At 47.7% G+C, this 23,159-nt stretch overlaps 1 protein-coding gene across 2 annotated transcripts in view; it reads right to left on the reverse strand.

The window, feature by feature from the left end:
* Positions 1–23,159, reverse strand: part of GALNS (galactosamine (N-acetyl)-6-sulfatase) — a 75,277-nt gene that overhangs the window by 21,813 nt on the left and 30,305 nt on the right. For both annotated transcript variants that reach the window (XM_043984350.1, XM_043984349.1), the window contains exons 11-12: positions 22,738–22,840; positions 9,349–9,470 (exon numbers count right to left, since the gene is read on the reverse strand). In XM_043984350.1, the coding sequence (XP_043840285.1) occupies positions 9,349–9,470; positions 22,738–22,840 (225 nt within the window). The remainder of the gene's footprint in view (positions 1–9,348; positions 9,471–22,737; positions 22,841–23,159) is intronic.

Genomic DNA, 23,159 nt, shown 5'->3' on the forward strand with positions numbered 1-23,159 from the left:
GAGGGAGACCAGGGGACGATATTATTGTGAGACTCCAGAGAGGAGAGAGCATCCCAGAGGAGAGAGAGGTCAACTGTAAGAAATGCAGGAGGGGCAGCTAGATGGCGCAGTGGATAGAGCACTGGCCCTGGATTCAGGAGTACCTGAGTTCAAATCCGGCCTCAGACACTTAACACTTACTAGCTGTGTGACCCTGGGCAAGTCACTTAACCCCAATTGCCTCACTAAAAAAAAAAAAAAAAGAAAAAAAAAAAAGAAATGCAGGAGACTGGTGGAGGAGAAGAACTGCAATCCTTTGCTACCTCAAAAAGGACCCCTGTGAATCCGCGTCTACATGAGACCCTTCTAGTTTCTGTCTTTTTGGTGTGTGTGTGTGTGTGTGTGTGTGTGTGTGTGTGTGTGTGTGTGTGTGTGTGTGTGTGTATGTCTCCTAGTGGGATCTCCGGGTCAAAGAGTTTGGATATCCTTGTCATTCTTGCACACTTTTGTCATTTTCAAGCATAATTCTTAGTGATTTTCTAAATTAGCAGGACCAATTCTCAGCTTCGGCAACAGTGTATTAGCGACCCTGTCAATCTGTAGCCCCTCTAACAGGAACTATTTTCAAGTTTCGCCATTTTTGCCAATCTCCTGGGTGTGAGGGGAAACCTCAGAGCTGCTTCGGACTTGTATTTCTCTTATTATTAGTGATTTTGAGCAGTCTTTTGTATTTCTATGGTTCTAAATAGTCTGTGATTCTTTTCAGCACTGTGCACATCTTCTAACTCCTTTGCCCACTGGGGAATGGCTTATATGTTGGTGTTAATTCCTTTAGATAACAGACCCTTACCCTTATCAGATGGATCTGATGCAAAGATTTCTTCCCCCCACCCCCAATCAGCCAACTTCCCTTCTTAGCCTAGTGGAGCTGATTTTGCTCATGCAAAAGCTTTTGAATTCATGTAATAGAAATTATGTATTTAATCTGTTGTGATCACCTCTATCTCTTGAATGGATAAGGATTCTCCCTTTAGCCAGAGTGGTGAAAAAAATGGCTCTCTTCTCATTTTTGTTTTGTTTTGTTTTTTTGGTCAGGGCAATGAGGGTTAAGTGACTTGCCCAGGGTCACACAGCTAGTAAGTGTCAAGTGTCTGAGGCTGGATTTGAACTCAGGTCCTCCTGAATCCAGGGCCGGTGCTCTATCCACTGCGCCACCTAGCTGCCCCAATACTTTTTTATTATACTAAAAACGACCCTTTGATGCTGGTGCTTTGTAGGGTTGATAGTATAAATACGCATTACATTTTGTCAAACACTTCTTCTGGAACATGAATTTTCAACAAAACCTTCCTAAGGGATGAGCAAGTCTTCTGAGCAGGGGGATGATCTGTTTTAGGGAGACCAATCTAGGGGCGGGGACATAAATGAGAAAGCTACCTGCACATTTCACTAAGGTCATCCAAAGAGATGCTACAAAGCACCAAGGGCACTTTGAGACGGATTGAAAATAGACTAGATGAGGGATAACAAAAGTACAAGCTAAAATCTGTATAGTCCTTAATGGTTTAAAAAGTGTCTACAGAGGGGGCAGCTAGATGGCGCAGTGGATAAAGCACCGGCCCTGAATTCAGGAGGACCTGGGTTCAAATCTGGCCTCAGACACTTGACATTTACTAGCTGTGTGACCTTAGGCAAGTCACTTAACCCTCACTGTCCTGCAAAAATAAATAAAAGTTAAAAAAAAGTGCCTACATATTAATTATTTGAGTCACACAAGAACCCTACAAAGCTCCTGTTTTCCCAATAAGGGAACTGAACTTTAAAGATTTCAACATCTTGCCTAAGGCCATATAGCCATTAATGCACAGTAGTACTTGAACCTGGGCCTCAATTCCAAACCCAAACTTCTTTTCTTTTCTTTTTTTTTTTTTTTTTTGCAGGGCAATGAGGGCTACATGACTTGTCCAGGGTCACACAGTTAATTGTCAAGTGTCTGAGGCTGGATTTGAACTCAGGTCCTCCTGAATCCAAGGCCAGTGCTTTATCCACTGTGCCATCTAGCTGCCCCCCAAACTTCTTTTCATTACATAATGTGGTCAGGGAGTGAAAGATGGTTGTGAGCCTGAGTACCTGGGTGGGGGGAGATAACTGCACCCCACTAATAGAAGTGGGAAAGTCAGGTGGAAGAGGATGAACTCCACTGTCCAAAAAGGAAACGTCCAATGTCTGGAGTTCAGGACCAGAGATATGGATCTGGAAGGTATGGAGGTGATCCCAGAAGAAAAGAGAGTAGAGAAAAGCAGAGCATGGAAGTTCGGGAGTAGAGGGAAGGAAGAAGCTAGTCTCCTTTGGGACAGATCTTGAGGATAATTTGTCATTCACTATGTGCCTGACAGTTCAGGGTCTGGTCAAGGGTATATGGTCTCTTATTGGGCCCTTCCCTTCTTATGACCCCTGTCTTCTGAGACAGTACCATCTCGGATGAAGTAGGCCTCAAGGATTCTGCTTTGGTCTGGGCCACCATGAAGAATATTCAAGGGGTCTAGGAACCCTTGTAAGTTTTGAAGATCAAATGGCTTCACTATCCCATGAGCCATGAAGGTCCAAGGCAAACAGCCTACCTTAAACCAGGTTCAGAAGCCATTTGTTTTCAAGGCCCCCTCTGGGTCTCACTATTGGTCTCCCAAGCTTAGTCAAGTCTAGTCTACTTCCTCACTCTGATGACTTAATGGGAAATGGGCTGGTTTTCTTGAAACAAAGAGTCTCATGCCATCCTCTCGCACCCAGCACAGAATGGTTGGAGAGCAGGCATTAGTCCCCAGATAGATTTAGTCTGAAGACTCAAGGCTTAAGTTTCCACTAGTTTTCACTAAGAGTAAGGGATATTTCCAACCTCATGAACCCTCTCTATTAGGCAGGTTTGTATTTACACTAATTTTGTCACGGTAATACTCCAAGCACTTCTCAGACGAGGGATTAATGATCTCACTTTGCCTATCACACTAAGTCACTGTGGGGGGAAAAATCCAAGAAATGAATTGTTTCTAAGTAAAAACAAAACTACTATTATGACACCTATTCCTGTATTGATCGTCTACAGTGGCTCCAATTCTCTGTTCAAGTCCTCCTTGACAAAAAACAAAACAAAGTAACACCCAATCTGCAGCCCAGCAATGGGCAAGCAGCTCCCAGTAAGCTTTCTAAACATCACGTCTATTAGACAGTACTCCAAGGGAAGAAGAGTGGAAAAATGGGCACACAGTAATTGGCAGAGAAAGGGGAGGGAACTTTTGGTCCTAAACACATTGAGGTTGGCTCCTGCTTCAATCTTCTGCTATCAGGTATTACTTGCACCATATAATCAATGGGGATGGGGCTACTCAGTCTCTCTGTTGGAAGCAGTCAGATATTTGCCACCATGAGCCATAGGTATGAGGAGGTATTAAAGATGAGCAAATTTGTCAAGTATATCTGGGATTGTCCCTTTTCTCTCTCTCTCTGTCTCTTTTTTTTTTTTTCGTGAGGCAATTGGGGTTAAGTGACTTGCCCAGGGTCACACAGCTAGTAAGTGTTAAGTGTCTGAGGACGGATTTGAACTCAGGTACTCCTGACTCCAGGGCCAGTGCTCTATCCACTGCGCCATTTAGCTGCCCCTGTCCCTTTTCTCTCTTTTTTTTTTTTTAATTTTTTTTTTGTCCCTTTTCTCTTAAAAAAAAAAGCTCAACTTTTTATAAAAGAGGACCCAACTCAATGCTTTTCATCCTTTAAGAAGCACAACAGTAACCTAAGCGTTCTAAAAAAATGTTAAGTTTTGTTGTAAATCCAGACAGTTCTTTGAACACTCCATGGCTCACGGCCAACTGATCTAGACACATATGACTAATTCACGTTCAGCTTCATGCTGATTTGAATGACAAGATCATGGGGTTTTAGAATTGGAAGAGAATCTGGAGCTCACTGAGCTTTGTCCCTCAGTCCTACAGCGCTGGAGTGACCTGCTCAAGGTCACAGAGGAAATCACCAGCAGCTCTCTCATCCCAGTTAAACTGTCTGCTTTATACTTTTATCTGCTTATCCAAAGTCCCTTCAAGCTCAGCATTTCCCAAACTAAATTCGCTACCTCCTGATCTCGGCCACTTCTCCTGACTTCTCTCTCTCCCAAACCCTTAGAATTTCTAGAGGGAGCACGGTGTGGCAGATCTGGGCAGCTTTGGAGTCAGGAATACCTGGGTTCAATCCCTGACTCAGATACTCATTGGTTCTGTGACGCCGGGTGAGCCATCTTTCTTAGAGTCCTTCTACCTGATAAGAATTCCCCTTGGATAGCCAAATACTCCCCTTTGAAACAGTTTCAAAGTGCACATCTGCAATGTTTCTGCTTCCTGTAGGACAGATACCTTTATTTTTTATTTATTTTTTTTGGTGAGGCAATTGGGGTTAAGTGACTTGCCCAGGGTCACACAGCTAGTGAGTATCAAGTGTCTGAGGCTGGATTTGAACTCAGGTCCTCCTGACTCCAGGGCCGGTGCTCTATCCACTGCGCCACCTAGCTGCCCTGATTCCTTTAGCTTTTTGCATTCATTCACTGGACTGCGCACTGAGTTTACTGTCGTCTCCAGCTACCTACAGAAGCTGGTTTGGCCTCCCCCGAAGTCACAACTACTTGTTGCTGCCATTTCTGATGGACAGGGGTCCCTTTTCACATGTCCCCCAAACCACAGCAATGCCACCATCTCCTTGCACATGGAGACAAGGGAATGAGAAGGAAGCTTTCTCTTCTGCTGATCCTGACGAGATAACCATTAGATTTCATTTGCTCTGTTGGAAGGGGCCATTGGGGGTAGCTAGGTGGTGCTGTGGTGGATAAAGCACCGGCCCTGGATCCAGGAGGACCTGAATCTCAGATACTTGACACTTACTAGCTGTGCGATCCTGGGCAAATCACTTAACCCTCACTGTCCCACCAAAAAAAAAAAAAAGGGTCCATGAAAGACTGGCTGGTCACTAGTACAACAGTCTTGTCTTAAACACTTCCCTACAGTACATTATGTGCTCTAAACACAAACTAAACACATTGAACAGTACATTTAAATATTCGAGCAAAACTCATTTTTACCCATGGTTCAATAGATCAGCTCTACCCAATAGCCATGTCTTGCTGGCAAACATGTGCAGACTGCTTAATAAACTATAGCAGGAACAGGGTTGGTAGGTGAAGGAGCCAGTGAGGTTTTACTCAGGTTACAGACTGAGATGTCTTCACAGAGGAGTAAACACTGATGCCTGCTAACTAACGGAAAACACAGGACACATTGGGTTCTGTATAGGTTTTCCATCAACTAGTCTAGGATGCTCTAAGGTAGCATCCCATCCCACTTCATACTTGTGTTCTTGTTCAAATGGGCACATCCATAATATAATATGATATACCATGCTAATATAATGTAAATATAACAATATAATATTTCTAGAAAACATAAAAACACATGTATTATAATATATAGATTATAGAGAAACAGAGAAAGGGAAAATAGGCTAATTAGGCCCAAATTACTTTTATTTGACTTCAGTGGGAAATGCAAGACTTTGAAGGCTTAGCAGATAAAGTCTCTTTGCAACTAAACTTAAAAGTACCAGTAAGCCTCAGGGTTCTTGGCCTTTCAAAGAGCCATCCTTCTCTGCAGAGTCGGCTTTAAAAATAATGATACATTTTCAGATCCTGAAGGTGTCTGAACCTCAATGACTAAAGATTTTCAACTACAGCTCCCCCAGGGAAAGTTGGAATTTTGTATTCTATCACAACAGCCGGCTGAAGGAGAGTCAGGAATAGCAATGAAAAAGAGAGAACCAGAGAAAAAAGGGTGAACAGGTGTTGCTGAGAGGAGTTATCGGGAAAAAAATCCCCCTGTGTACATAAAATTATTCCATGCACTGAACAGCGGAACTGAGTGGACCAAGTCCAGGGTCATTACATTAATTGACACTTTTAACCTCTAGGTACTCCCTGGAGAGCCAATCAGGCCTGGGCTGGAAGCCCTTAGTCCCAGTCCCAGGTGTGGCCTGGGCTTCGTTCATTTAATGTAATTGGGCCTTGGCAATCCACTCCGCTCCCCTCCTCCTCCAAACAACTCAATGTGGAGCCCGCTGTGTTATTAACACCGCCATCCAAGCCCTACAGTGACATTCCTGTTGGGGGAGGTTAACGAGGAGGGGAAGGGGGGCCAGGGGAAACACGGCCTTTAACACATTGCTTTTTCCTGCTCCCCCAACCTCATTTTAATCTTCCAAATCTCATCGCCATGTGGTCCTTAGCTCTGAGGTCTCCAGTGCAGGCTTGTTACTAATTGTGAGTCCTTCAAAGGGAAATTAAGATGCCTCATTGCCTCCCATTTTTCTTTACACTCACTTCTAATGGAAATGGTCACTGAGTGCCTTGGCAAAGAGAAGCAGGGTCTGTTTGATGGAGACAAAGCGGGGAAAGCCAGAAGGAAGGATGCTAAGAGAGATCTCTAAGAAGGAGGCATCCCCCAAGTGTCTTAGGACAGAGTCAGAGCTCCACATCTGGGGACATATGGCAAAGGGGCTCTCTAAAGTGGGGTCCACAGAGCCTGGAGCTCTCCAGCAAGGCTGGTGAGGGGAGCGGGTGAATCACAGCCAGGGGGACGACCAAACCAAGGACTGAGGATGGCTGGGAAAGCCCCCTCCATCCTCACTCAGAGGTCATCACTGTTCTGACTGGAGGGGCAGGCGCTGAGCCGTCCCATCCCCTTCCTTCTCTCTTGGTTTGTCCTACTAGCCCTAAGTCAGAAGGAAGGTGGGGGGGGGTTGTTCCTGCCCACCATGGGTAGTATGAACCATGGACCTGAAGCCTCTCGTTGAACAGGGGTGGCTCTCTTTACCAAAACTCAGCATTCAAACCAACAACAAAACTAGCAGGTCTCAGAATAACAAACAAGAAAAGGGTCGAATAAACTTTAGTCCATTGCGTTCCAGACATTTACAGAGTACCTGGCCTGAGGTAAAAGGTGATGAGTTTCCAAAGGGAGTGAGGAAATGCTTGGGATATCAGAACAGCTTTGGATTCTTCTGCCTGTCCCTGAAAAGGGCCAGGAGCTCAGCAATGTCCTACAGCGTCTGCATTTCTAACACCTCTGCAGGTGGGCTGCTAGGTGGCACAGTGGATAGAGCACCAGCCTTGGATTCAGGAGGACCTGAGTTCAACTCTGACCTCAGACACTTGACACTTACTTAGCTGTGTGACCCTGGGCAAGTCACTTAACCCCAATTGCCTCACCAAAAAAAAAATTATCTAACACCCCTGCAGGGACAGGACCAGCCCAGTCACGATGGGTCATTGGCAATCACAAATGTTGGATGTAGATGCCCCTCTTTATTACCCTCCCATGGAGGGTCTCTCTCGGGAGAAACCTGGTGTCCCCATTGCGCCAGAAGGCAAGTAACTCAAACAATACACACAGGAAAGACTATGAGGACCAGAGGGCTCCGTGAGGGTCATTTCCCTACTGCTAAGAGGGGTCACAACTAAGCGATGACCCGTGGCCGACAATCCTGGTTGAGCTCCTGAGGCATGAGTGATGTCCCAGCTCTCCGCAGTGCCGCATGAGCCACGGAGGGCTGCCTTTCGCCTTTCCAGTTGGTGCGCTAATTGATGGGAACTGTTTATCTGCCGCGTCTTCCTCTCAACGTTTTTTTATTGAGTCACACTCGGCTGGACCTTGTTACTGGAGCCTGGCGCCCTTCAGAGGCTTCTTCTTTTGTCCAGATCATTTGAGATTTCTCTGCTTCACTTTCCCTGTAAAGGATGGGGGCGATGCATTTGGACCTTACAGATCCAATTAACGGTCTGTGCTATGCCCCACTAGCTGCCAGAGATAGCTGTCTCAATAAGCCATCGTCATCGTTGCCATCAGACAGGGTCGACTTTGGGAAGCTCCGGCCTCTGGGAAGTGAGCTCTCTCCCCGTGCCGAGGGCACCCCGTTGGGCCGCCTTTCCAAGGCCTACTCCGAGGGACTTAGACTGGCCCTGGCCCGGGGCTCTTAGATTCATGAGCATGTTTGGTTTCCATGAAGCAGTGGTTTCTTCAACCACAGCCTCTGGCCCTGGGTTTTCCAGTTCTTACTTAAAGTCCAATTGGGACCGGGACCCAGATTTCCTGATCCAGGCCCAGGGCTCTTTCACTAGACTGTGCTTCTGTGGGGAGAGGCTGAATTCCTTGCCCCAGCCTTAATTTAGCACTCTCTCTCTCCTCTGGCTTCTGACGCCTCCGAGGAGGACCATGCCCAGTGATCGCCTCGGATAGAGGCCAGTCACTTTACCCTCAGCATCCTCATCTGTAAAATGGGGTTAGGAACACAGGTACTGCCTGCCTCACAGGGCTGTGGTGAAGAAAGCCCCTGGCAACCCCCTAAAGCACTCTACTAATGTGAGCTATTGTTATGAACCATATTAAAAGCAACAAAGGGAGAAGAATCTATCCATCAGGGCAGGTTATCCTAAAAGGATCCCAAGGACCAAAAGATAGATAAGGTTTTTCATTCCCCAAGGGGAGAAAGTAACCACAGAGACGATCCTCCTTATGCAAAGAATCCTGATGCAAGGTCCCTAAACCTTAGTTAATCACCAACAGCACAGCACATTGAACTAGTGCTTCAAGATTTGCAAAAGGTGGGCGGCTAGGTGGTGCAGTGGATAGAGCACCAGCCCTGGATTCAGGAGAACCTGAGTTCAAATCCAACCTCAGACACTTAATTACTAGCTGTGTGACCCTGGGCAAGTCACTTAACTCCAACTGCCCCCCCCCAAAAAAAAGATTTGCAAAAGGGTTCATGAGCATTATCTGATTTCATCTTCAATAAAACCATGAGAATACTGGGAATGGGAATACCATCGTTCCCATTTGACACATGAGGAGACTGAGGAGCAGTTTTTCAGTGACTTTACCAGGTCACGCAGTAAGTGTCTGCAGCAGGATTGGAACTCGGGTTTTCCTGATGCCAAGTCCAACAGTCTAGTGGCACTAACCCACCCTTCTTTGACAGCAGAAGAGTCCCAATTAATTTCCCTCTGTTGGGCCTTTTCTTTTCTTTTTTTTGTTTTGTTTTTTTTTTAGTGAGGCAATTGGGGTTAAGTGACTTACCTAAGGTCACACAGCTAGTAAGTGTTAAGTGTCTGAGGCTGGATTTGAACTCAGGTCCTCCTGATTCCAGGGCCGGTGCTCTATCCATTGCGCCACCTAGCTGCCCCTGTTGGGCCTTTTCATCATCTTCTGGAGGCAGCAGAAATGGGTTGGGAAGAAGAAGTGTCCAAGGGGGCAAAATGATGGTAGATTTAAAAAGAAATGCACTTACCGGATTGGGAATTTCTCCCCTGGGTCTCTTCCCAGGTGGAAAAGCAGCAGCAGCTTGGTATGTTCCTCTTGGCTGTGGGTGGTTACTCCAGAGACATTCTGCCCAGGGCAGAAATCAATGCCCTGCAAGAGAGACAACAGGTTGAAGGGAGGATGCTGACTCTACTGTGCCCAATTACCCGGGAAAAGACAAAAGACGCTGCCCAGTCCCACAGCTGATTGGGAAAAAAAAGAGATACCTGACCTGCGCCAAGGCCTTTCCTGTCTATCCCCCAGCACCCAGAAGGCAGAGAGGACGGGGCAGAGGGAACTGGGACAGCGGAACCAGACAGACATCATTCACTTCAGAAATTAAGACCATCCCAAAGTGAGCTAATCAGCCCCATTGGCACAAGCCTGGACAAAGGACAACCTCACCAGTCCTTTGGAAATGTTTTGTTTTCTGGAACTCAGGGTCCTCCTTCTTCATCCTTACCTGTTTCCCTAGATACCCACAGAGAGTAGGTTCTAAAGAGAGAGAAAGAGAGAGACAGAGACAGGGACAGAAAGACAGAGAAACAGAGAGACAGAGATAGAGACAGAGACAGAGAGAACTTGAAGGAGAATGGAACACTGGTCCCAGTGATGAGGCAGAGGGACAGAAGGTGCCTGGGGGCTTCAGTTGGGAATCAAGTCCTCTTGTATGTATGGGGAAAGGAAAGAAGGCAGAGGTCTGTAAAGATGTGACAAGAAAGAAATCCAGGCACTGGAGAATGAGGGACCAGAATCCTAAGGACCAGGCCCGCCCTCTATGCATGAGACTCCAAAAGCAGTCTGGAAATGTGAATAAAGGCGTGTATGGCTGAGCACTGGAAAGCCCCAATGCTTAATTCCAAATTGGAGATTTGCTTTGAAACTAACTCCTTGGAATTCTGCTGAGGAGAATGAAAGCCCACGAGCTAGTCTTTCTATTAGGGATTTTGTACGGCAAGAGTGCTGGACCTGGGAGTCGGGAAGCCCTGAATTCAAATTACTTACTTACTGTGTGACTCTGGGCAAGTCCCTTTAACTCTCTCAACCTCAGTTTCCTCCTCTGTAAAATGGGGTAATACTAGCACCCCCTCCCTGGCTTGTTGTGAGGGTCACTTGGCACAGTGTCTGGCACATAGTGCGATATTATTGCTGTCGGAGCCTATATCCACATTTATTAGGACTCAGCAGAAAAGAAACACCAAGGCCTTTGGGCATACGGCCAGAGAGGCACCCAGACTTCTCAGGCCCCAGAAAATCAGCCGCCTGCCCCACAGAAGGAGACCCCATGAACCTTGGATCTTTCTGCTATGGGACCCTTCTGCCTGCCGGGGAGGTGCTGATGCCTGACCTTGTGCAGGCCCTGCCTGCTTCTGGGATCTGTTCTTACTCACTCTGTGTGTCACTCACGACACGGCCTCTGGGGCACGGTCCTGCTGGGGACCAGTAGATCGGGTAATTGTTATGGGCTCCGTGCCGGCCTTAAAAGCCACAGAGGGGGGGGCTCCTCAACAAAGCTGTGGGGTGGGGAGAGTGGGAGTTCTTGGGGACACCTGGAAAAAGGCACTGGGGCCAGGCGGAGGGGGAGGGGCCGCTGTTGGGGGAAGAAGAAATCACTCCCACCAGCTGGCACCAAAAAGACAATCTCAGTTTCAAGGACACATAACATCAACCCAGAACCGGGGTCCCCCCTGTCTGCCCCATTAATCATCAAGGCAAGGCAGGGAGCAAAAATCCCCTGCTCCCCAGCTGTCTGTTGGCCTTCACCCCTTGAGGTAACCCTGGGTGGTTTCCCTTGTAGTAAAAATATTTGGGGTAGGTGACAGAGGAACCAGGGTGGAAAAGAGATTGAGTCTGGTTTGGTCTGAGCCCCACGTGGCTCTGGAACCCACGTGCCCCTTGGGACCAATCTGTCTAATGGGGGGTCCGAGGCTCCTTAATGCCATCCTAGGGGGTAAAGGGCGGGCTCGATATGTTTTTTAACCTCTGAGCTCACAGGTGTAGGAGAATGATACTTATTCTAGGAAAGGGGAAAAGCCCCCCAGAAATGCAAGCCCACTCATACATTGGAAGGGAGATGATGATGCAAAAAGTGGTCCCCAGGCTCACCAGGAATTAGCAAGTCAAAGAGGTTTTTTTAAGCCATCCTTTAAAAAACCAAACCAAACCAAACCCAAAAACCAATTTCAGCTAACACAGTGAACTATTTATTATAGTCGGTTACCCCAAGAGGGAATGAACTGCCAGCCTGACATGTGGCGAGTAGTAATGTTTAAATGGGGGGTTTGGGGTGACGGGGGTGAAGCAGCTGGGGCACGTACTCACTGAGCAAAACCCACCACAAATGCTTTCTGCGGACCTGGGCGGGATGTGATTGGCAAACGATTTTCTAAAATATCCTGTGTTTTTAAATGGACAGCTGGTCAGTGGAGCAGTTAATATTCTGCTTTTCAATAAAGCAAGAAGGTGAAAAGCCTGTGAAATCCCATTTATCTGCACTGAGCTATGGATTCCTGAATCAGTGGCTGGAAAAATCAGGGGGCCGGCTTGATTGGTTGGACAGGGGGGCCAGTGATGGATTTTAAATGGATACAAAAACAGATGCCCTTTTCCCCTCTTGGTAGTTGGGGTCCTTGGAGACCAAATAAAGATTGAATGGTGTGGGGAAATAGCAGAATTTAATGTAAAAGGTAAGCTGAGCAGTTAACAGAGAGATATCAAAGCCAAGGCTCAATGTACAAATTATAATTTGGATGCAAATCAAATAAGCTATTTAATTAAGATGCCTGCTAATTGGTACAGGATTTCTCTCTCACAAATACGGTAGTCTGAGGGAAGACCTTGTCCTCTGGGGTATTAGTGTCTGATCCGTTTCTGTTTACAGTACCTTCCCCTCCCCCCACACCCCCTCACTTGTCATGTAAGGAAAGTCACACAAGCGGTTCCAGATCATTTCACCATTGTCCTGGTGGCTAAAGAGCAGGAAGGGGGAAGGGGGGAAGACCTCGGGGAAAGTCTCTGTTCCTCTTAGAACCTCAGTCTCCTCATCAGTAACAGGATGATGATGCACCATCTAAAGATGGCAGTGTCTTCCAGGCCACAATTTCCAAGAACCCCAAAGGGGCTCAGGAGCATAAGCTCCCTACAGTTTCTGAGAACTCTAAGAGAGCGTCCGGGTCAAAAATCACAATTTACTGAGAATTTACAGAGAAGGGAACGATCGGCCCTTGGCCACGCCAGTACTGGTGTCCAAACTGGCATCCAAACTGGCGTCCTCTCCTTTCAAACCCATCATAATCTCCACAACTTCACGCCGACTGTCAGAGCTCAGCTCTCCTGGGCATAGAGGAATGTGTGGGACGGAAAAGCAAGATCATTTGGCCTAATTGGCTTGTATTTTAATTAACAAACTAGGAAGGAAGGAAAAGAAAAAGGGAGGGAGGGAGGGAATAAGGAAAAGAGAGGAAGAGAGAAAGGAAAAAAGGAGGCAGGAAGGGAGAAAAGAAGGGAGGGAGGAAGGAAAGAAATAAACATTACATGCCTTCTGTGTGCTAGGCACTGGGCTGAGTGCTTTACAAAGATTATTCACCAGATCCTCACGACTTTGGCGGTAGGTGCTATCATGAATAGCAACATTAATAGCTAGCATTGAGCTAGTCCCTACTATGTGTCACACACTTTATAAATATTGTTTCATTTTGTCCGCATAATAGTCACATGGCATAATAGTCTTGGGAGGTGGGTCCTATTAGAACCCCCACTTTAGAGATGAGGAAATAGATGCAGGTGGAGGTGTCAAGTGACTTGTCCAGGGTGACACAGCTACTTCTATAGTAGTTCAGAGGAGGAGAGGACTAATGTGGGGTGGGTAAGGAAAGTCTCTTAAAAGAGATGGGGTTTGACTTAAGACTTTGAAGCACGGGCAGCACTTGCAGACAGAGGGAAGAAGAAAAGCTATTTGAGAGGGAAGAGAAGAGGTAGTGGAGGCTTATGGTCAAGAACAAACCCACTGAGGAAACAAGCCTCGTTGGAGCAAGGGGTTCACCTTAGGGAGTCACGGTAGATGACACTGGACATGAGATGGGGCTGCCCTGGACGTTTCTGCATGGCAGAGCAGCGTGATGAAATATGGGGTTTTTTTGTTTTGTTATTTTTTGGTGGGGCAATAGGGGTTAAGTGGCTTGCCCAGGGTCACACAACTAGTAAGTGTCAAGTGTCTGAGGCTGGATTTGAACTCAGGTCCTCCTGAATCCAGGGTCAGTGCTTTATCCACTGCGCCACCTAGCTGCCCCATGAAATATGTTTTAAAGAAGATCCAACCATTCAACACCCGGGCCTTGTTTCCTCGCCTGTAAAGGAGAGGGTGGGCCAAGATGCCCCAAGTACCTTGCGATTCTCTTTCCTGAGCAGCTCCCCTATGCGGGGCCCTCTGCCGGGCATCAGCACTGGCGTGAAAGCAGATGAAAGCTCTGTCTTGCCCAGGGCTGACGACGCAGACAGATATTAATAACCGAAATGCTGAGCAGAACGAGGAAGTATGATGACAAGAGGCAGCAGGAGATGTGGAAGGAATGTGGGATTTTTGGATCCAGGGAGCCTGGGGTTCAAATGCCAGCTCTGTCCTTTACTGTGCTATCTTGAAGAAGCCATTGGAACTTGGCCGGAACTCAGTGTCCCCAAGTGTTGAATGAAGGGAGGAGTTGGGTCTAGTTGGCTTCTGAGGTCCCCAAGTGCACAAATTCTAGGTGGGGTATCAGAGGACATTCGGGTAAGGGGGAGGTCATTTTTGGTGAGGGGTAGTAGGGAAGCAAAGGTGGCATTTGAGAGATGATGTGGGGAGAGATCTGGAGCCGGAGTCACAGAGACCTGGTGTGAACCTCGCATCTAGGACTTGGCAGCCATGTGACCAAACCTTTCGCTATCTCCGAGCCTATTTCTTTATCTGCAAATGGAGATATAAATGCCCCCAGTGCATCGATGATCTTCCAGGGCTGGCTTTCACACTCAAATGAGATAATGCACATAGAGTGTATGGGAGATTTGAAGTTACTGTTGTTACTAATAAGCAGGAAGCAGCTAGGTGACTCAATGGATAGAGCACAAGGTCAGTCATGTGTGACTCTTTTGACCCCATTTGGGGTTTTCTGGGCAAAGACACTGGAGCGGTTTGCCATTTCCTTCTCCAGCTCATTTGGCAAATGAGGAAACTGAGGCAAACCGGGTGAAGTGACTTGCCCAGGGTCATATAACTGTCTGAGGCTGGGTTTGAATTCAGGAAGATGAGTCTTTCTGATTCCAAACCCAGTGCTCTTCCCACTATGCCATCTAGCTGACTGGAGTCAGAAAGACCCGAGTTCAAATCCTGCCTCATACACTACCTGTGTGGCTCTGGGCATGTCATTTAACCTCTGTTTGCCTTAATCCATTGCAGAAGGAAATGGCAAGCCACTCCAGTATCTTTGCCAAGAAAACCCCATGGGCAGCATGATCCACAGGTTCAGAAAGAGTCGGACATGAATGAATGACTGAGAAAAACAAAGAAAGGTTTTAACAAGGTGTTTTCACCAGACCTTGAAGGATGGTGTGGATCACAACAGGAGGAAACTAGGGGTGTGGGAGAGGGTATTCTAGGCAAAAGAAAGAGTCTGAGCAAAGGCTCTGAGGGAGTGGGCTGAGTCTGAAGAAGATCTGTCCTCCTTCTTCCATCCCTGTGACAGGAGGGACCACATAGAAAGTCATGGGTATGCAGAGATGGTCCCATAAGCCCAGGGCCTGAAAACAGGTGTTCAGACAGACTCAGGACATTGGCCACTTTCACATGACAATGGTCTGATCATCTGGTCCAATCCCTTCATGCTGCTGATGGGGAGGGATGTGAGTTGCCCAAGGTCATGCAGGTAAGCGACAGAGGGAGACAGGAGAAAAAGGACAAAGACTCACTCAGTGCCTGGCACATCATGGGCACTGAACAATGCCAGCCAATCGGCGAGATACCCCTGAACCGTTGAGATCCACGTCAGAGAATGCCAACCAGAGGCACGAGAGAAAGTTCATGGGTGACTCGGAGACAAGCCTGAAGCCAGTCTAGTGTCGAGAGGCTGTCCAAGATGTCCTGGTTATTACACAAGAGCACCCTCCTCAAGCCTCTCCCCCTCAGACAAAACTACTGCTCTGGGCCCATGGAATGTGGCTCCCTCATCTCTGGAGAGAAGAACCATTAATACCTGGATGCCAAGACAGACATGAGGCCCGACAGCCCCACAGGTTCTCGAGTGTCACTGGGAGGGGAGAGGGGCCCAACACTGGACCCTGTGTATGGGTCAGTGTCTCCAGGCATCAAAGGGAAGTTGACATACCCCGGGAAGGAGGATCCTCCTGGGACAGGAGGTGATGCCACAGGACCAGGAAGCCCACCCTCCCCCACTGCTGCCCTTTGCAGCAGGGCCGGACATGAGAAAGTGCTTCAGTTAGTCAGCCTTGGCAGCCGCGTCAGCCCCACTGAACAAAAATCGCTTCTAATGTGTTAACTGTCTGGAAGGGCCTGGAAAAAGGGGGCGAATCGAAAAGTCTCTATCGGCTCTCAAGCAGAAGGGATCGATGGCTGCCTGGCAGGCTCGGAGGACCACAATCAAATGTCATTATTTGTGTGGCTGTACTTGACTTCACAGCTCCCTCCTCTCCACTCCCCCACCTCCCCTCTTCTAGTTTATTGATCCCTGGATGCAGAGGAGAAGGGCAATCAAAATAGACTGGAGCAGGAATAACCCCGTTGGCATTTTACATGAGAACAATGGTGTCTTCAGAAGGAGGGAGGGGGCCGAGCAGACTGGCGGGCGATGGTGGGAAGAGAGGAACCTTGTAGGGACACAGCAGCCTTTCTGCAAACTGGAGATCTGGAGAATCAGACCTAGTGCCTACCGGACATTCCAAGGCTTGTCTTTCTCTTGGATTGAAGATGCTCTCTCACATGGCCAACCGTACAGATGCAATTTTATTAAAAAACAAAACAACAAAAAACCCCTCCTAGTCATTTGGCCTCACTGGAAGCTTGGTATAGCAAACATTCAACAAATGCTTATTATTAGTAAGCACCTACTCGCCTCTAGCTTCCTCCCACGCTAGCTCAGGTGCCTACTATTAGAAACATGTCGACCAAACACGCAATCATTTCTACAAGACCTTTGAGGCTCCTTCCTCTTAAAACTCATTTTGCTATGCGTTTGCTTAAAAAACATTTTTTTTTTTTACTTATTTCATTAGATATTTCCTAAATAGGGCAGCTAGGTGGCACAGTGGATAAAGCACGGCCCCGGATTCAGGAGTACCTGAGTTCAAATCCAGCCTCAGATACTTGACACTTACTAGCTATGTGACCCTGGGCAAGTCACTTAACCCCACCATTGCCCCACCAAAAAAAAAAAAAGATATTTTCTAAGTACATGTAAAAAAAAATTTAAACACTTAAAAAAAACCGTTGAGTTCGTAATTCTCTCCCACCCCTCATTCTTTTTTTTCTTTTTTTTTTTAGTGAGGCAATTGGGGTTAAGTGACTTGCCCAGGGTCACACCGCTAGTGAGCGTTAAGTGTCTGAGGCCGGATTTGAACTCAGGTACTCCTGACTCCAGGGCCGGTGCTATATGCACTGCTCCATCTAGCTGCCCCACCCCCCACCCCTCATTCTTGAGAAGACAAGCAATGTGATTTCGATTGCACATGTCAGGTCTTGCCAAACAAATTTCCACGGTACCCACGTAAACTACTCATTATATACTCTGGGTTTTCTTGTCTATGTACACAGTGGATTCCCCTCACCCCAAGAGAACACAGGTCCCTTGAGGGCTGTGACTATTTTCTGTCCTCACATCCCTAGCACCTAGAATAACAAACACCTTGCGCGTAGTAGGTGCTTAATAAATAGTTCAATTCGATTGAACAAGCAATGGGGAGAAATAGCTGTGGTGAACTGACAAGAGAAATAAACTTGTAGTCAGAAAACCCTCCTTTAAATCCCAAGTTTGATTCACCCTCTCAGACTTCAGTTTCCTCCTTCAGAAAATGGGCAGGATAATACTTTGCACTATCAACTCAATGGACTAGTAAGAGGAAAATTAGGATGTAAACCTCAAAGCATTATCTAATTCTGGGCTGTGATTATCCATTGCAAATGGAACGATATTCAATAGGGTTCATTATAAAGTGCTCTCCTCTAGTTCCCCAAATCATCCTCCGAAGTACAGAAAGACAGAAATGCGGCCAAAAAAAGGCGCCTACAAAGACAACCTGGAGCTGGTTCATACTCTGCCCTAACCTGATCACACCTGGAACACAACACCTGGTTTTGGGCAGCACATCTTAGGACTGACGAGGCAGGCCATAAAGTGACTCTTAAAGTTACTAGGGATGTGTAGCCCAAAGATAACAGTTACTGGAAAATAAAAGCAGTCACTTAACAAGCATTTATTAGGCACTTACTGTGTACCAGGCATTAAGCAAAACAAAAGTCCCCCCCCAAAAAGCAAAACAAAACAACTCTGCCCTCAAGGGTCTTAGTTTTCCAATGGGGTAGATAGGGCCCAAAGGAGGCAAAGAAAACGTAGGTACTTTCAGTCATTTGTCGATTCCCAGATAGAAAAAGAAAAGAAATCCCCTCTCTTCCCTCCCGGTCTTCTGCTGCTCTCTCTGGTTTTTCCTGCTCTCCCCAAGGCACTGCCCCTGATGTTCTCATCTCCATCCCCCATTTCACCCCCAGCTATTCCTGTCCCCTTACCTGGTCTTCCTTAAGGTCTTGGGAAATGCTTCCCAGGCATCTCCTTTCTCTTATCCCATTAAGGACAAGGGAAGTCAAAGTTCAAAAGGGTTTCTGAAAACCTATGTAATTAAGCTGATGATGGCTCAGGTTTCCTTCTGGCTAACTGGTCCCCTGGCCGGGGATACAGAGTCAGAGTGTGTACTTTGTCTTCTTAAAAAAAATAAAATAAAACAAAGTTTTCCAGGTCACAGCCCTGATGTCCCACAAAAGCAGGCTCTGGGCTTCCCTTGTAATGAGATCGGCTTGTGAAACCGGTCACTCGGGATCGGCTAGGATAATGCAAGCCCCATCAATAATATTGATAACAGACCCACCAGTAACAAGGATGGGAGTCAGCAGCAATTAAGTCTGGTGAAAGCGGGGGAAAAGGAGGAAAATGGGGGGGGGGAAGGAGCAGAATGGTGAAATAGCCAGTGTTCTGAAATCTTTTCCATGTAAGAGCTGTAATTAATGTCTGGGAGACATGAGAAGAATTGGAACAAATTTCAGCTCCTGCCTCCTCTGCGTGTTGTTAATGGCTATTTTGTCCACTAATGTGTTCCAATTTTACCCCCATCAACCACATGTGATACAAACTGCAGGAAATCAAATGAATTTTTAATCATTTCTCTGATGTACAGTATAATTGCTGACTTTTATCAGCCAGTAGTTAAACAAAGACTTGGAAAGAAATAAATATTGCTTAATTGCACAACTGCCACCGCTCACAGTGGGAGAATCTTTGAAATGAATAACTGGCCCCGGTTATTGTACTTCTGTATGGATTCAGATGGATATGGGCAGGCTTATGCTGATTTTTGTCTTCTGAAGGGTGTTTAGGTAGAAAAATATTCTCATTTTATTTTTTTCATGCTATGCAGAGAAATAAAATGCATTTCTGAAACAAGTCTGCCCTCTGACATGTAAACAACTTTATCCTGGTGAGAAGAGAGAGGGGAACAAGACAAATTTCCTTCATTCTTTGTTTGCCCAAGATCGGAGGTTAACTTGTAGGCTGCAGTTTGAATGCATTAATTCATCCTTGCAGAACACAAATGCGACTCTACCTCATATTTCTGCATCACTGGCACATAACGAATCAGAACCTTTGTGCTAAACCAGCTACCCCTAAACCCCCATATCCTGTCTGGGCCCAGTGACCTAAAGAACCACTGCTCTCCAATACACTTCTTCCTTCTTTCCAATCTATTCCCAACTGTGGAAGTTATACGTTTGTTTTCATATTAACAGATGCCGCTGGCGTTTAAAAAAATAGATTTTGCCCCGAGGGCTTACCGGTTCTAATAAAAAATATAACATAGTTGTAATAATTATGGTCACAATGACCTTGCAGCACCAATTACCCTGCCATAGAAATTATTCCAAGCGGTCCCCTAACACGCCGGCTTCATTTCTGAGAATATAATCATCTCGGTGTACTTACAGTTCAACCTTAATGGCGAGAAGGCCTGCAAATTAGTCACCAAATATACAAGTGAGAAATGTACCGATGCAAGGCACGAGCAGCATGTGGCTTACAACCCATGACCTAGGAAAACATGTGGAAATGGAAATGGAAAAGATTTTTTTTTTTGTGAAGAACTCTCAAAACTCAGAAATGTTTGGACCCAAGATTTACAAAATAATAGTGTGTCCTTCTAAATAAGTAAAGAGGAAACTGAGACAAAGCATCTGGGGAATTTTTTGCCATCTCTAAGGAAGTCTAGGTAATTTTTCAGCTCGAGGGATCGGGCAGGTTTCCTGGACCAAGCAGTACCGGGCTGGGTTGTGGGAGGAGGATGAAGAGTTTAGTGGGGAGAGAGGAGGACAGAAAGCGTTTCAAGCAATGGCCCGACCAGGTGGGCGGAAGAAGGGGCAGGCGGGCTGAGGTTAGGGGACCCTTTGTCTGGAATACAGAATCAGTGAGGGGAATAGGTTGGGACCAGACTGAGGGATATAACACGTTTGGAAAAGTTGTGCTTTTTATCCCTCAGATCGGCACCAGGGAACCACCAAACTCGTTTTAAGCCCAGGTCAGAGCAGTGCATCACAAAGATTATTCTGGTAGCGGGGCTCAGTGAGGACAGACAGGAGAAGGGAGATACTGGAGGGAGGGAGCCCAGTTAGGAGGTCACAGGTGGCGAAGGCCGAGAATAGGGAAGGTGGCGGCGATATGCAGGACGAGAGAATGATGGGGAAGAGACGGTGAAGACAGAATGGACAGGACATGGTGAAGGACCACGTGTGCAGGGTGAAGGGGATGGAGGTGTCCTGGATGACTTAGGGTTTACCCCGGAGTGTCAACCATCAATGGAGAGGGGGAAGTTGTAAGGAGGGTCAGTTGGGGTCAGAGAGAAGAGCCCCAGGTCAGTTATGGGCAGAGGCTCCTTAGTGCAATAGTTATTATGGCCTGTTTGGAGGTACTAGAGACACAAAGGCAAAGCCCAAACGGCCTGTGCCAGGGGAGCGGCCCTACCCTCTTTTGCATTTCTTTCCCTTTGTCACAAGCTTAAACATCCATCACGACGACGTATCTCACATCCTCAGTTACTGAGTGGCGGGAAAATACCCACACCAACAAAATGAAGAAACCTGGGGTGCTGAGCCCACTCACCGCCGGGCTGGAACCATGCATGGCATTGTTCTCATTTTAAAGATGGCAGGGCAGTGTCGAGGAGAGAAAGGCTGAGGACCGGCGCCCTACTAGGAGGCTGGAGGCGGAGGATGAATGAGGGAAGGAGGCTGAGGGAGAGAGCAAAGTCACTGCGAGCGAGGGCAGAAAAAGTATCTGGAAGGAGGGGGAGGCCAAGTGTTAAACGCTACAGAAATATCAGAAGGGGAGATTAAGAAAAGGTTGGATTTAGCCATCAGGCCCTCAGAGACCCGTCCCCACCTACACCACGACCACCCGAGGTGACTATCTCGAGAAGGTTAGCAGAAAAGACGATGTGACAACATGTCCAGGAACATTCTGTTTCGGAACAGGGAAGACAGGAGCATGTTTGTAGGCAGTGGAGAGAGAAGGAGATTGTGGGAGGGATGGGGTCAAGGGTCCAATGGAATAGTTTGGCCTTGGCAGAGAGAGAGGCCTCGTGTCCCCCTGCCCCAGAACAAGCAAGATGGAGAACATGCCGCAAGGGCGTCATGGGGGAATCAAGGAAAACAATTAGCTTGCAATGTGTAATCTTCATACCTCTCTCAGGGAGAGGCCCGGTCACCTGACGGGAGAGATAAACGAGGGTACGACTGGAACCAAACAGGGTTCAAGCTCACGAGAGAACCCACAGGGCCCCCACGTTCTTGCAGGGAGGGCATTTCCGGGGTGTCTGAGAAGACAAATGCTCTGTTCAGCTGCTGATGACCAGCACTAGCCAGGAGGGTTGACACTCAGCCTGGTGGCAAAGAATGCCACCAGCACTGGGCTACCTCTTCTCCCAAGGTCTCTGAGGCAAAAATGGGCCACCCACGAGGATCGAGGACTGAGGACTGAGGACTGAGGACTGAAGATCGAGAATTTCAGATTCTCTACTCCTGGCTCCGGGAAGTGAAGTTCTGGGTCCCAGAGCTTTCATCCATTAAAATGGCCTTTTCCCCCAATTAGGCCAAAAGAATGAAGTTTCATTGTATGTAAGAACCTTCAAGCCAGCAAAAAACCCCAGAGAGACTCTGCTGAGGAGCACTAAAAACACTGAGGGAAAGAAGGAAACGTAGGGGGAGATCAGGAGGAGAAAGGGAAGAGCAGGGGGAATCAAGGGGGGCAAAGAGAGAAGGAAGGAGGGAGAGAAAGCAAGGGAGAGGAGAGGTAGACATTGAGAAAGACAAAGAGAGAGAGAGAGGTCAGGAGGAAGAGGTCAGAGCAAGAATGAGCAAAGCTGAGAGGAGGCAGGGAGAGGCAAGACAACAAGATGAGACAGCAATGAGGAATGTGTCTGTGCTAGACCCGGTGCCTGGAAGGCCTGGGTTCTCTGCCCCAGGAAAAATGAGGGAGAAGCCGGGATGAGACACAGCTCTGGGCTGCAGCTAGGGCTGAAGAAAGGAGACCCCTCAGCAGGGTCAGACACAACCAGTGTCTCTGAGTGAGTGAGAGAGGCAGAGATGCTTCTGAGCCAAGGAAGGGAGGGGACGCCTTGGGGGTGAGCTAAGGGACAGAAAGGAGACCTCAGAAGGCTTCGCTCGACCAGGGTTCCCTGACAGGGACTCCCCGGCCTGAGAACCACATGAGTGACCCATATGGATGAGGTGGGGACACCTTCTGAGGAGGCAGCTCCCTGGGGTGGGGGCCCAGATAATCATCACTGACCAGGCTGAGAGCCCTCTGGCCCTTCGTCCCAGGATGAAGCTCTTTCCCATTGGTATCGGGTGACCGAGCCCAGGCTTCATAATCGCTCTAGCTGCCTGGTCGGGACAGGCACCCCCAGCAGGGGGGTTTTCCATTCAATTAAGGACAGACCCGAGACAAGACTCATCTGCTCAGCCATTTTACCAAAGGCTCTCCCGGTCTGTCTGTCCAGATCTTCAAGCGCCTGATTGTGGTGTTCGGGGAGTCCCCCAACCCAGGGGCAAGCACCCAGACCCCAAACAGCGGGAGGCTACCTGGGTGAACTCTTCCCACGAGTTGCTCCAAGTCCAGTAGTGAGCCTTGTACTGCCCCACTCTGACTGCCATCATTTCATTGCCGCGGTAATAGAAGATGGGCCTGTCACAGAAAGAGAGTGGGATGGGGATGGGGGAGGGCAGGGGGAAGACACCGTGTCTACACAAGAGGCTTCAGGAGGCGGTACCTCAATGGAAGCTGCCTCCTGGGTCAAAGACAGAGTAGGGCCAGGCCGCCTGCTAACAGTTAGCAATACAACAAACATTTTGGAAATCCGTTCATTAAGTTGGGATCATCTTGGGCTATGACCCACTGGGGCTGTGAGTGACTGCTGGGCTCGGTGCCCCCCGTCTGGCACTCTTAACTAAACGGGGAACGACGTCTCACAAGAGAGAGGGGTCCGTGGTCAAGGCCAGCAGAG

This window comes from Dromiciops gliroides, chromosome 2 (genome assembly GCF_019393635.1).
Source record: "Dromiciops gliroides isolate mDroGli1 chromosome 2, mDroGli1.pri, whole genome shotgun sequence".
Taxonomy (NCBI): domain Eukaryota; kingdom Metazoa; phylum Chordata; class Mammalia; order Microbiotheria; family Microbiotheriidae; genus Dromiciops; species Dromiciops gliroides.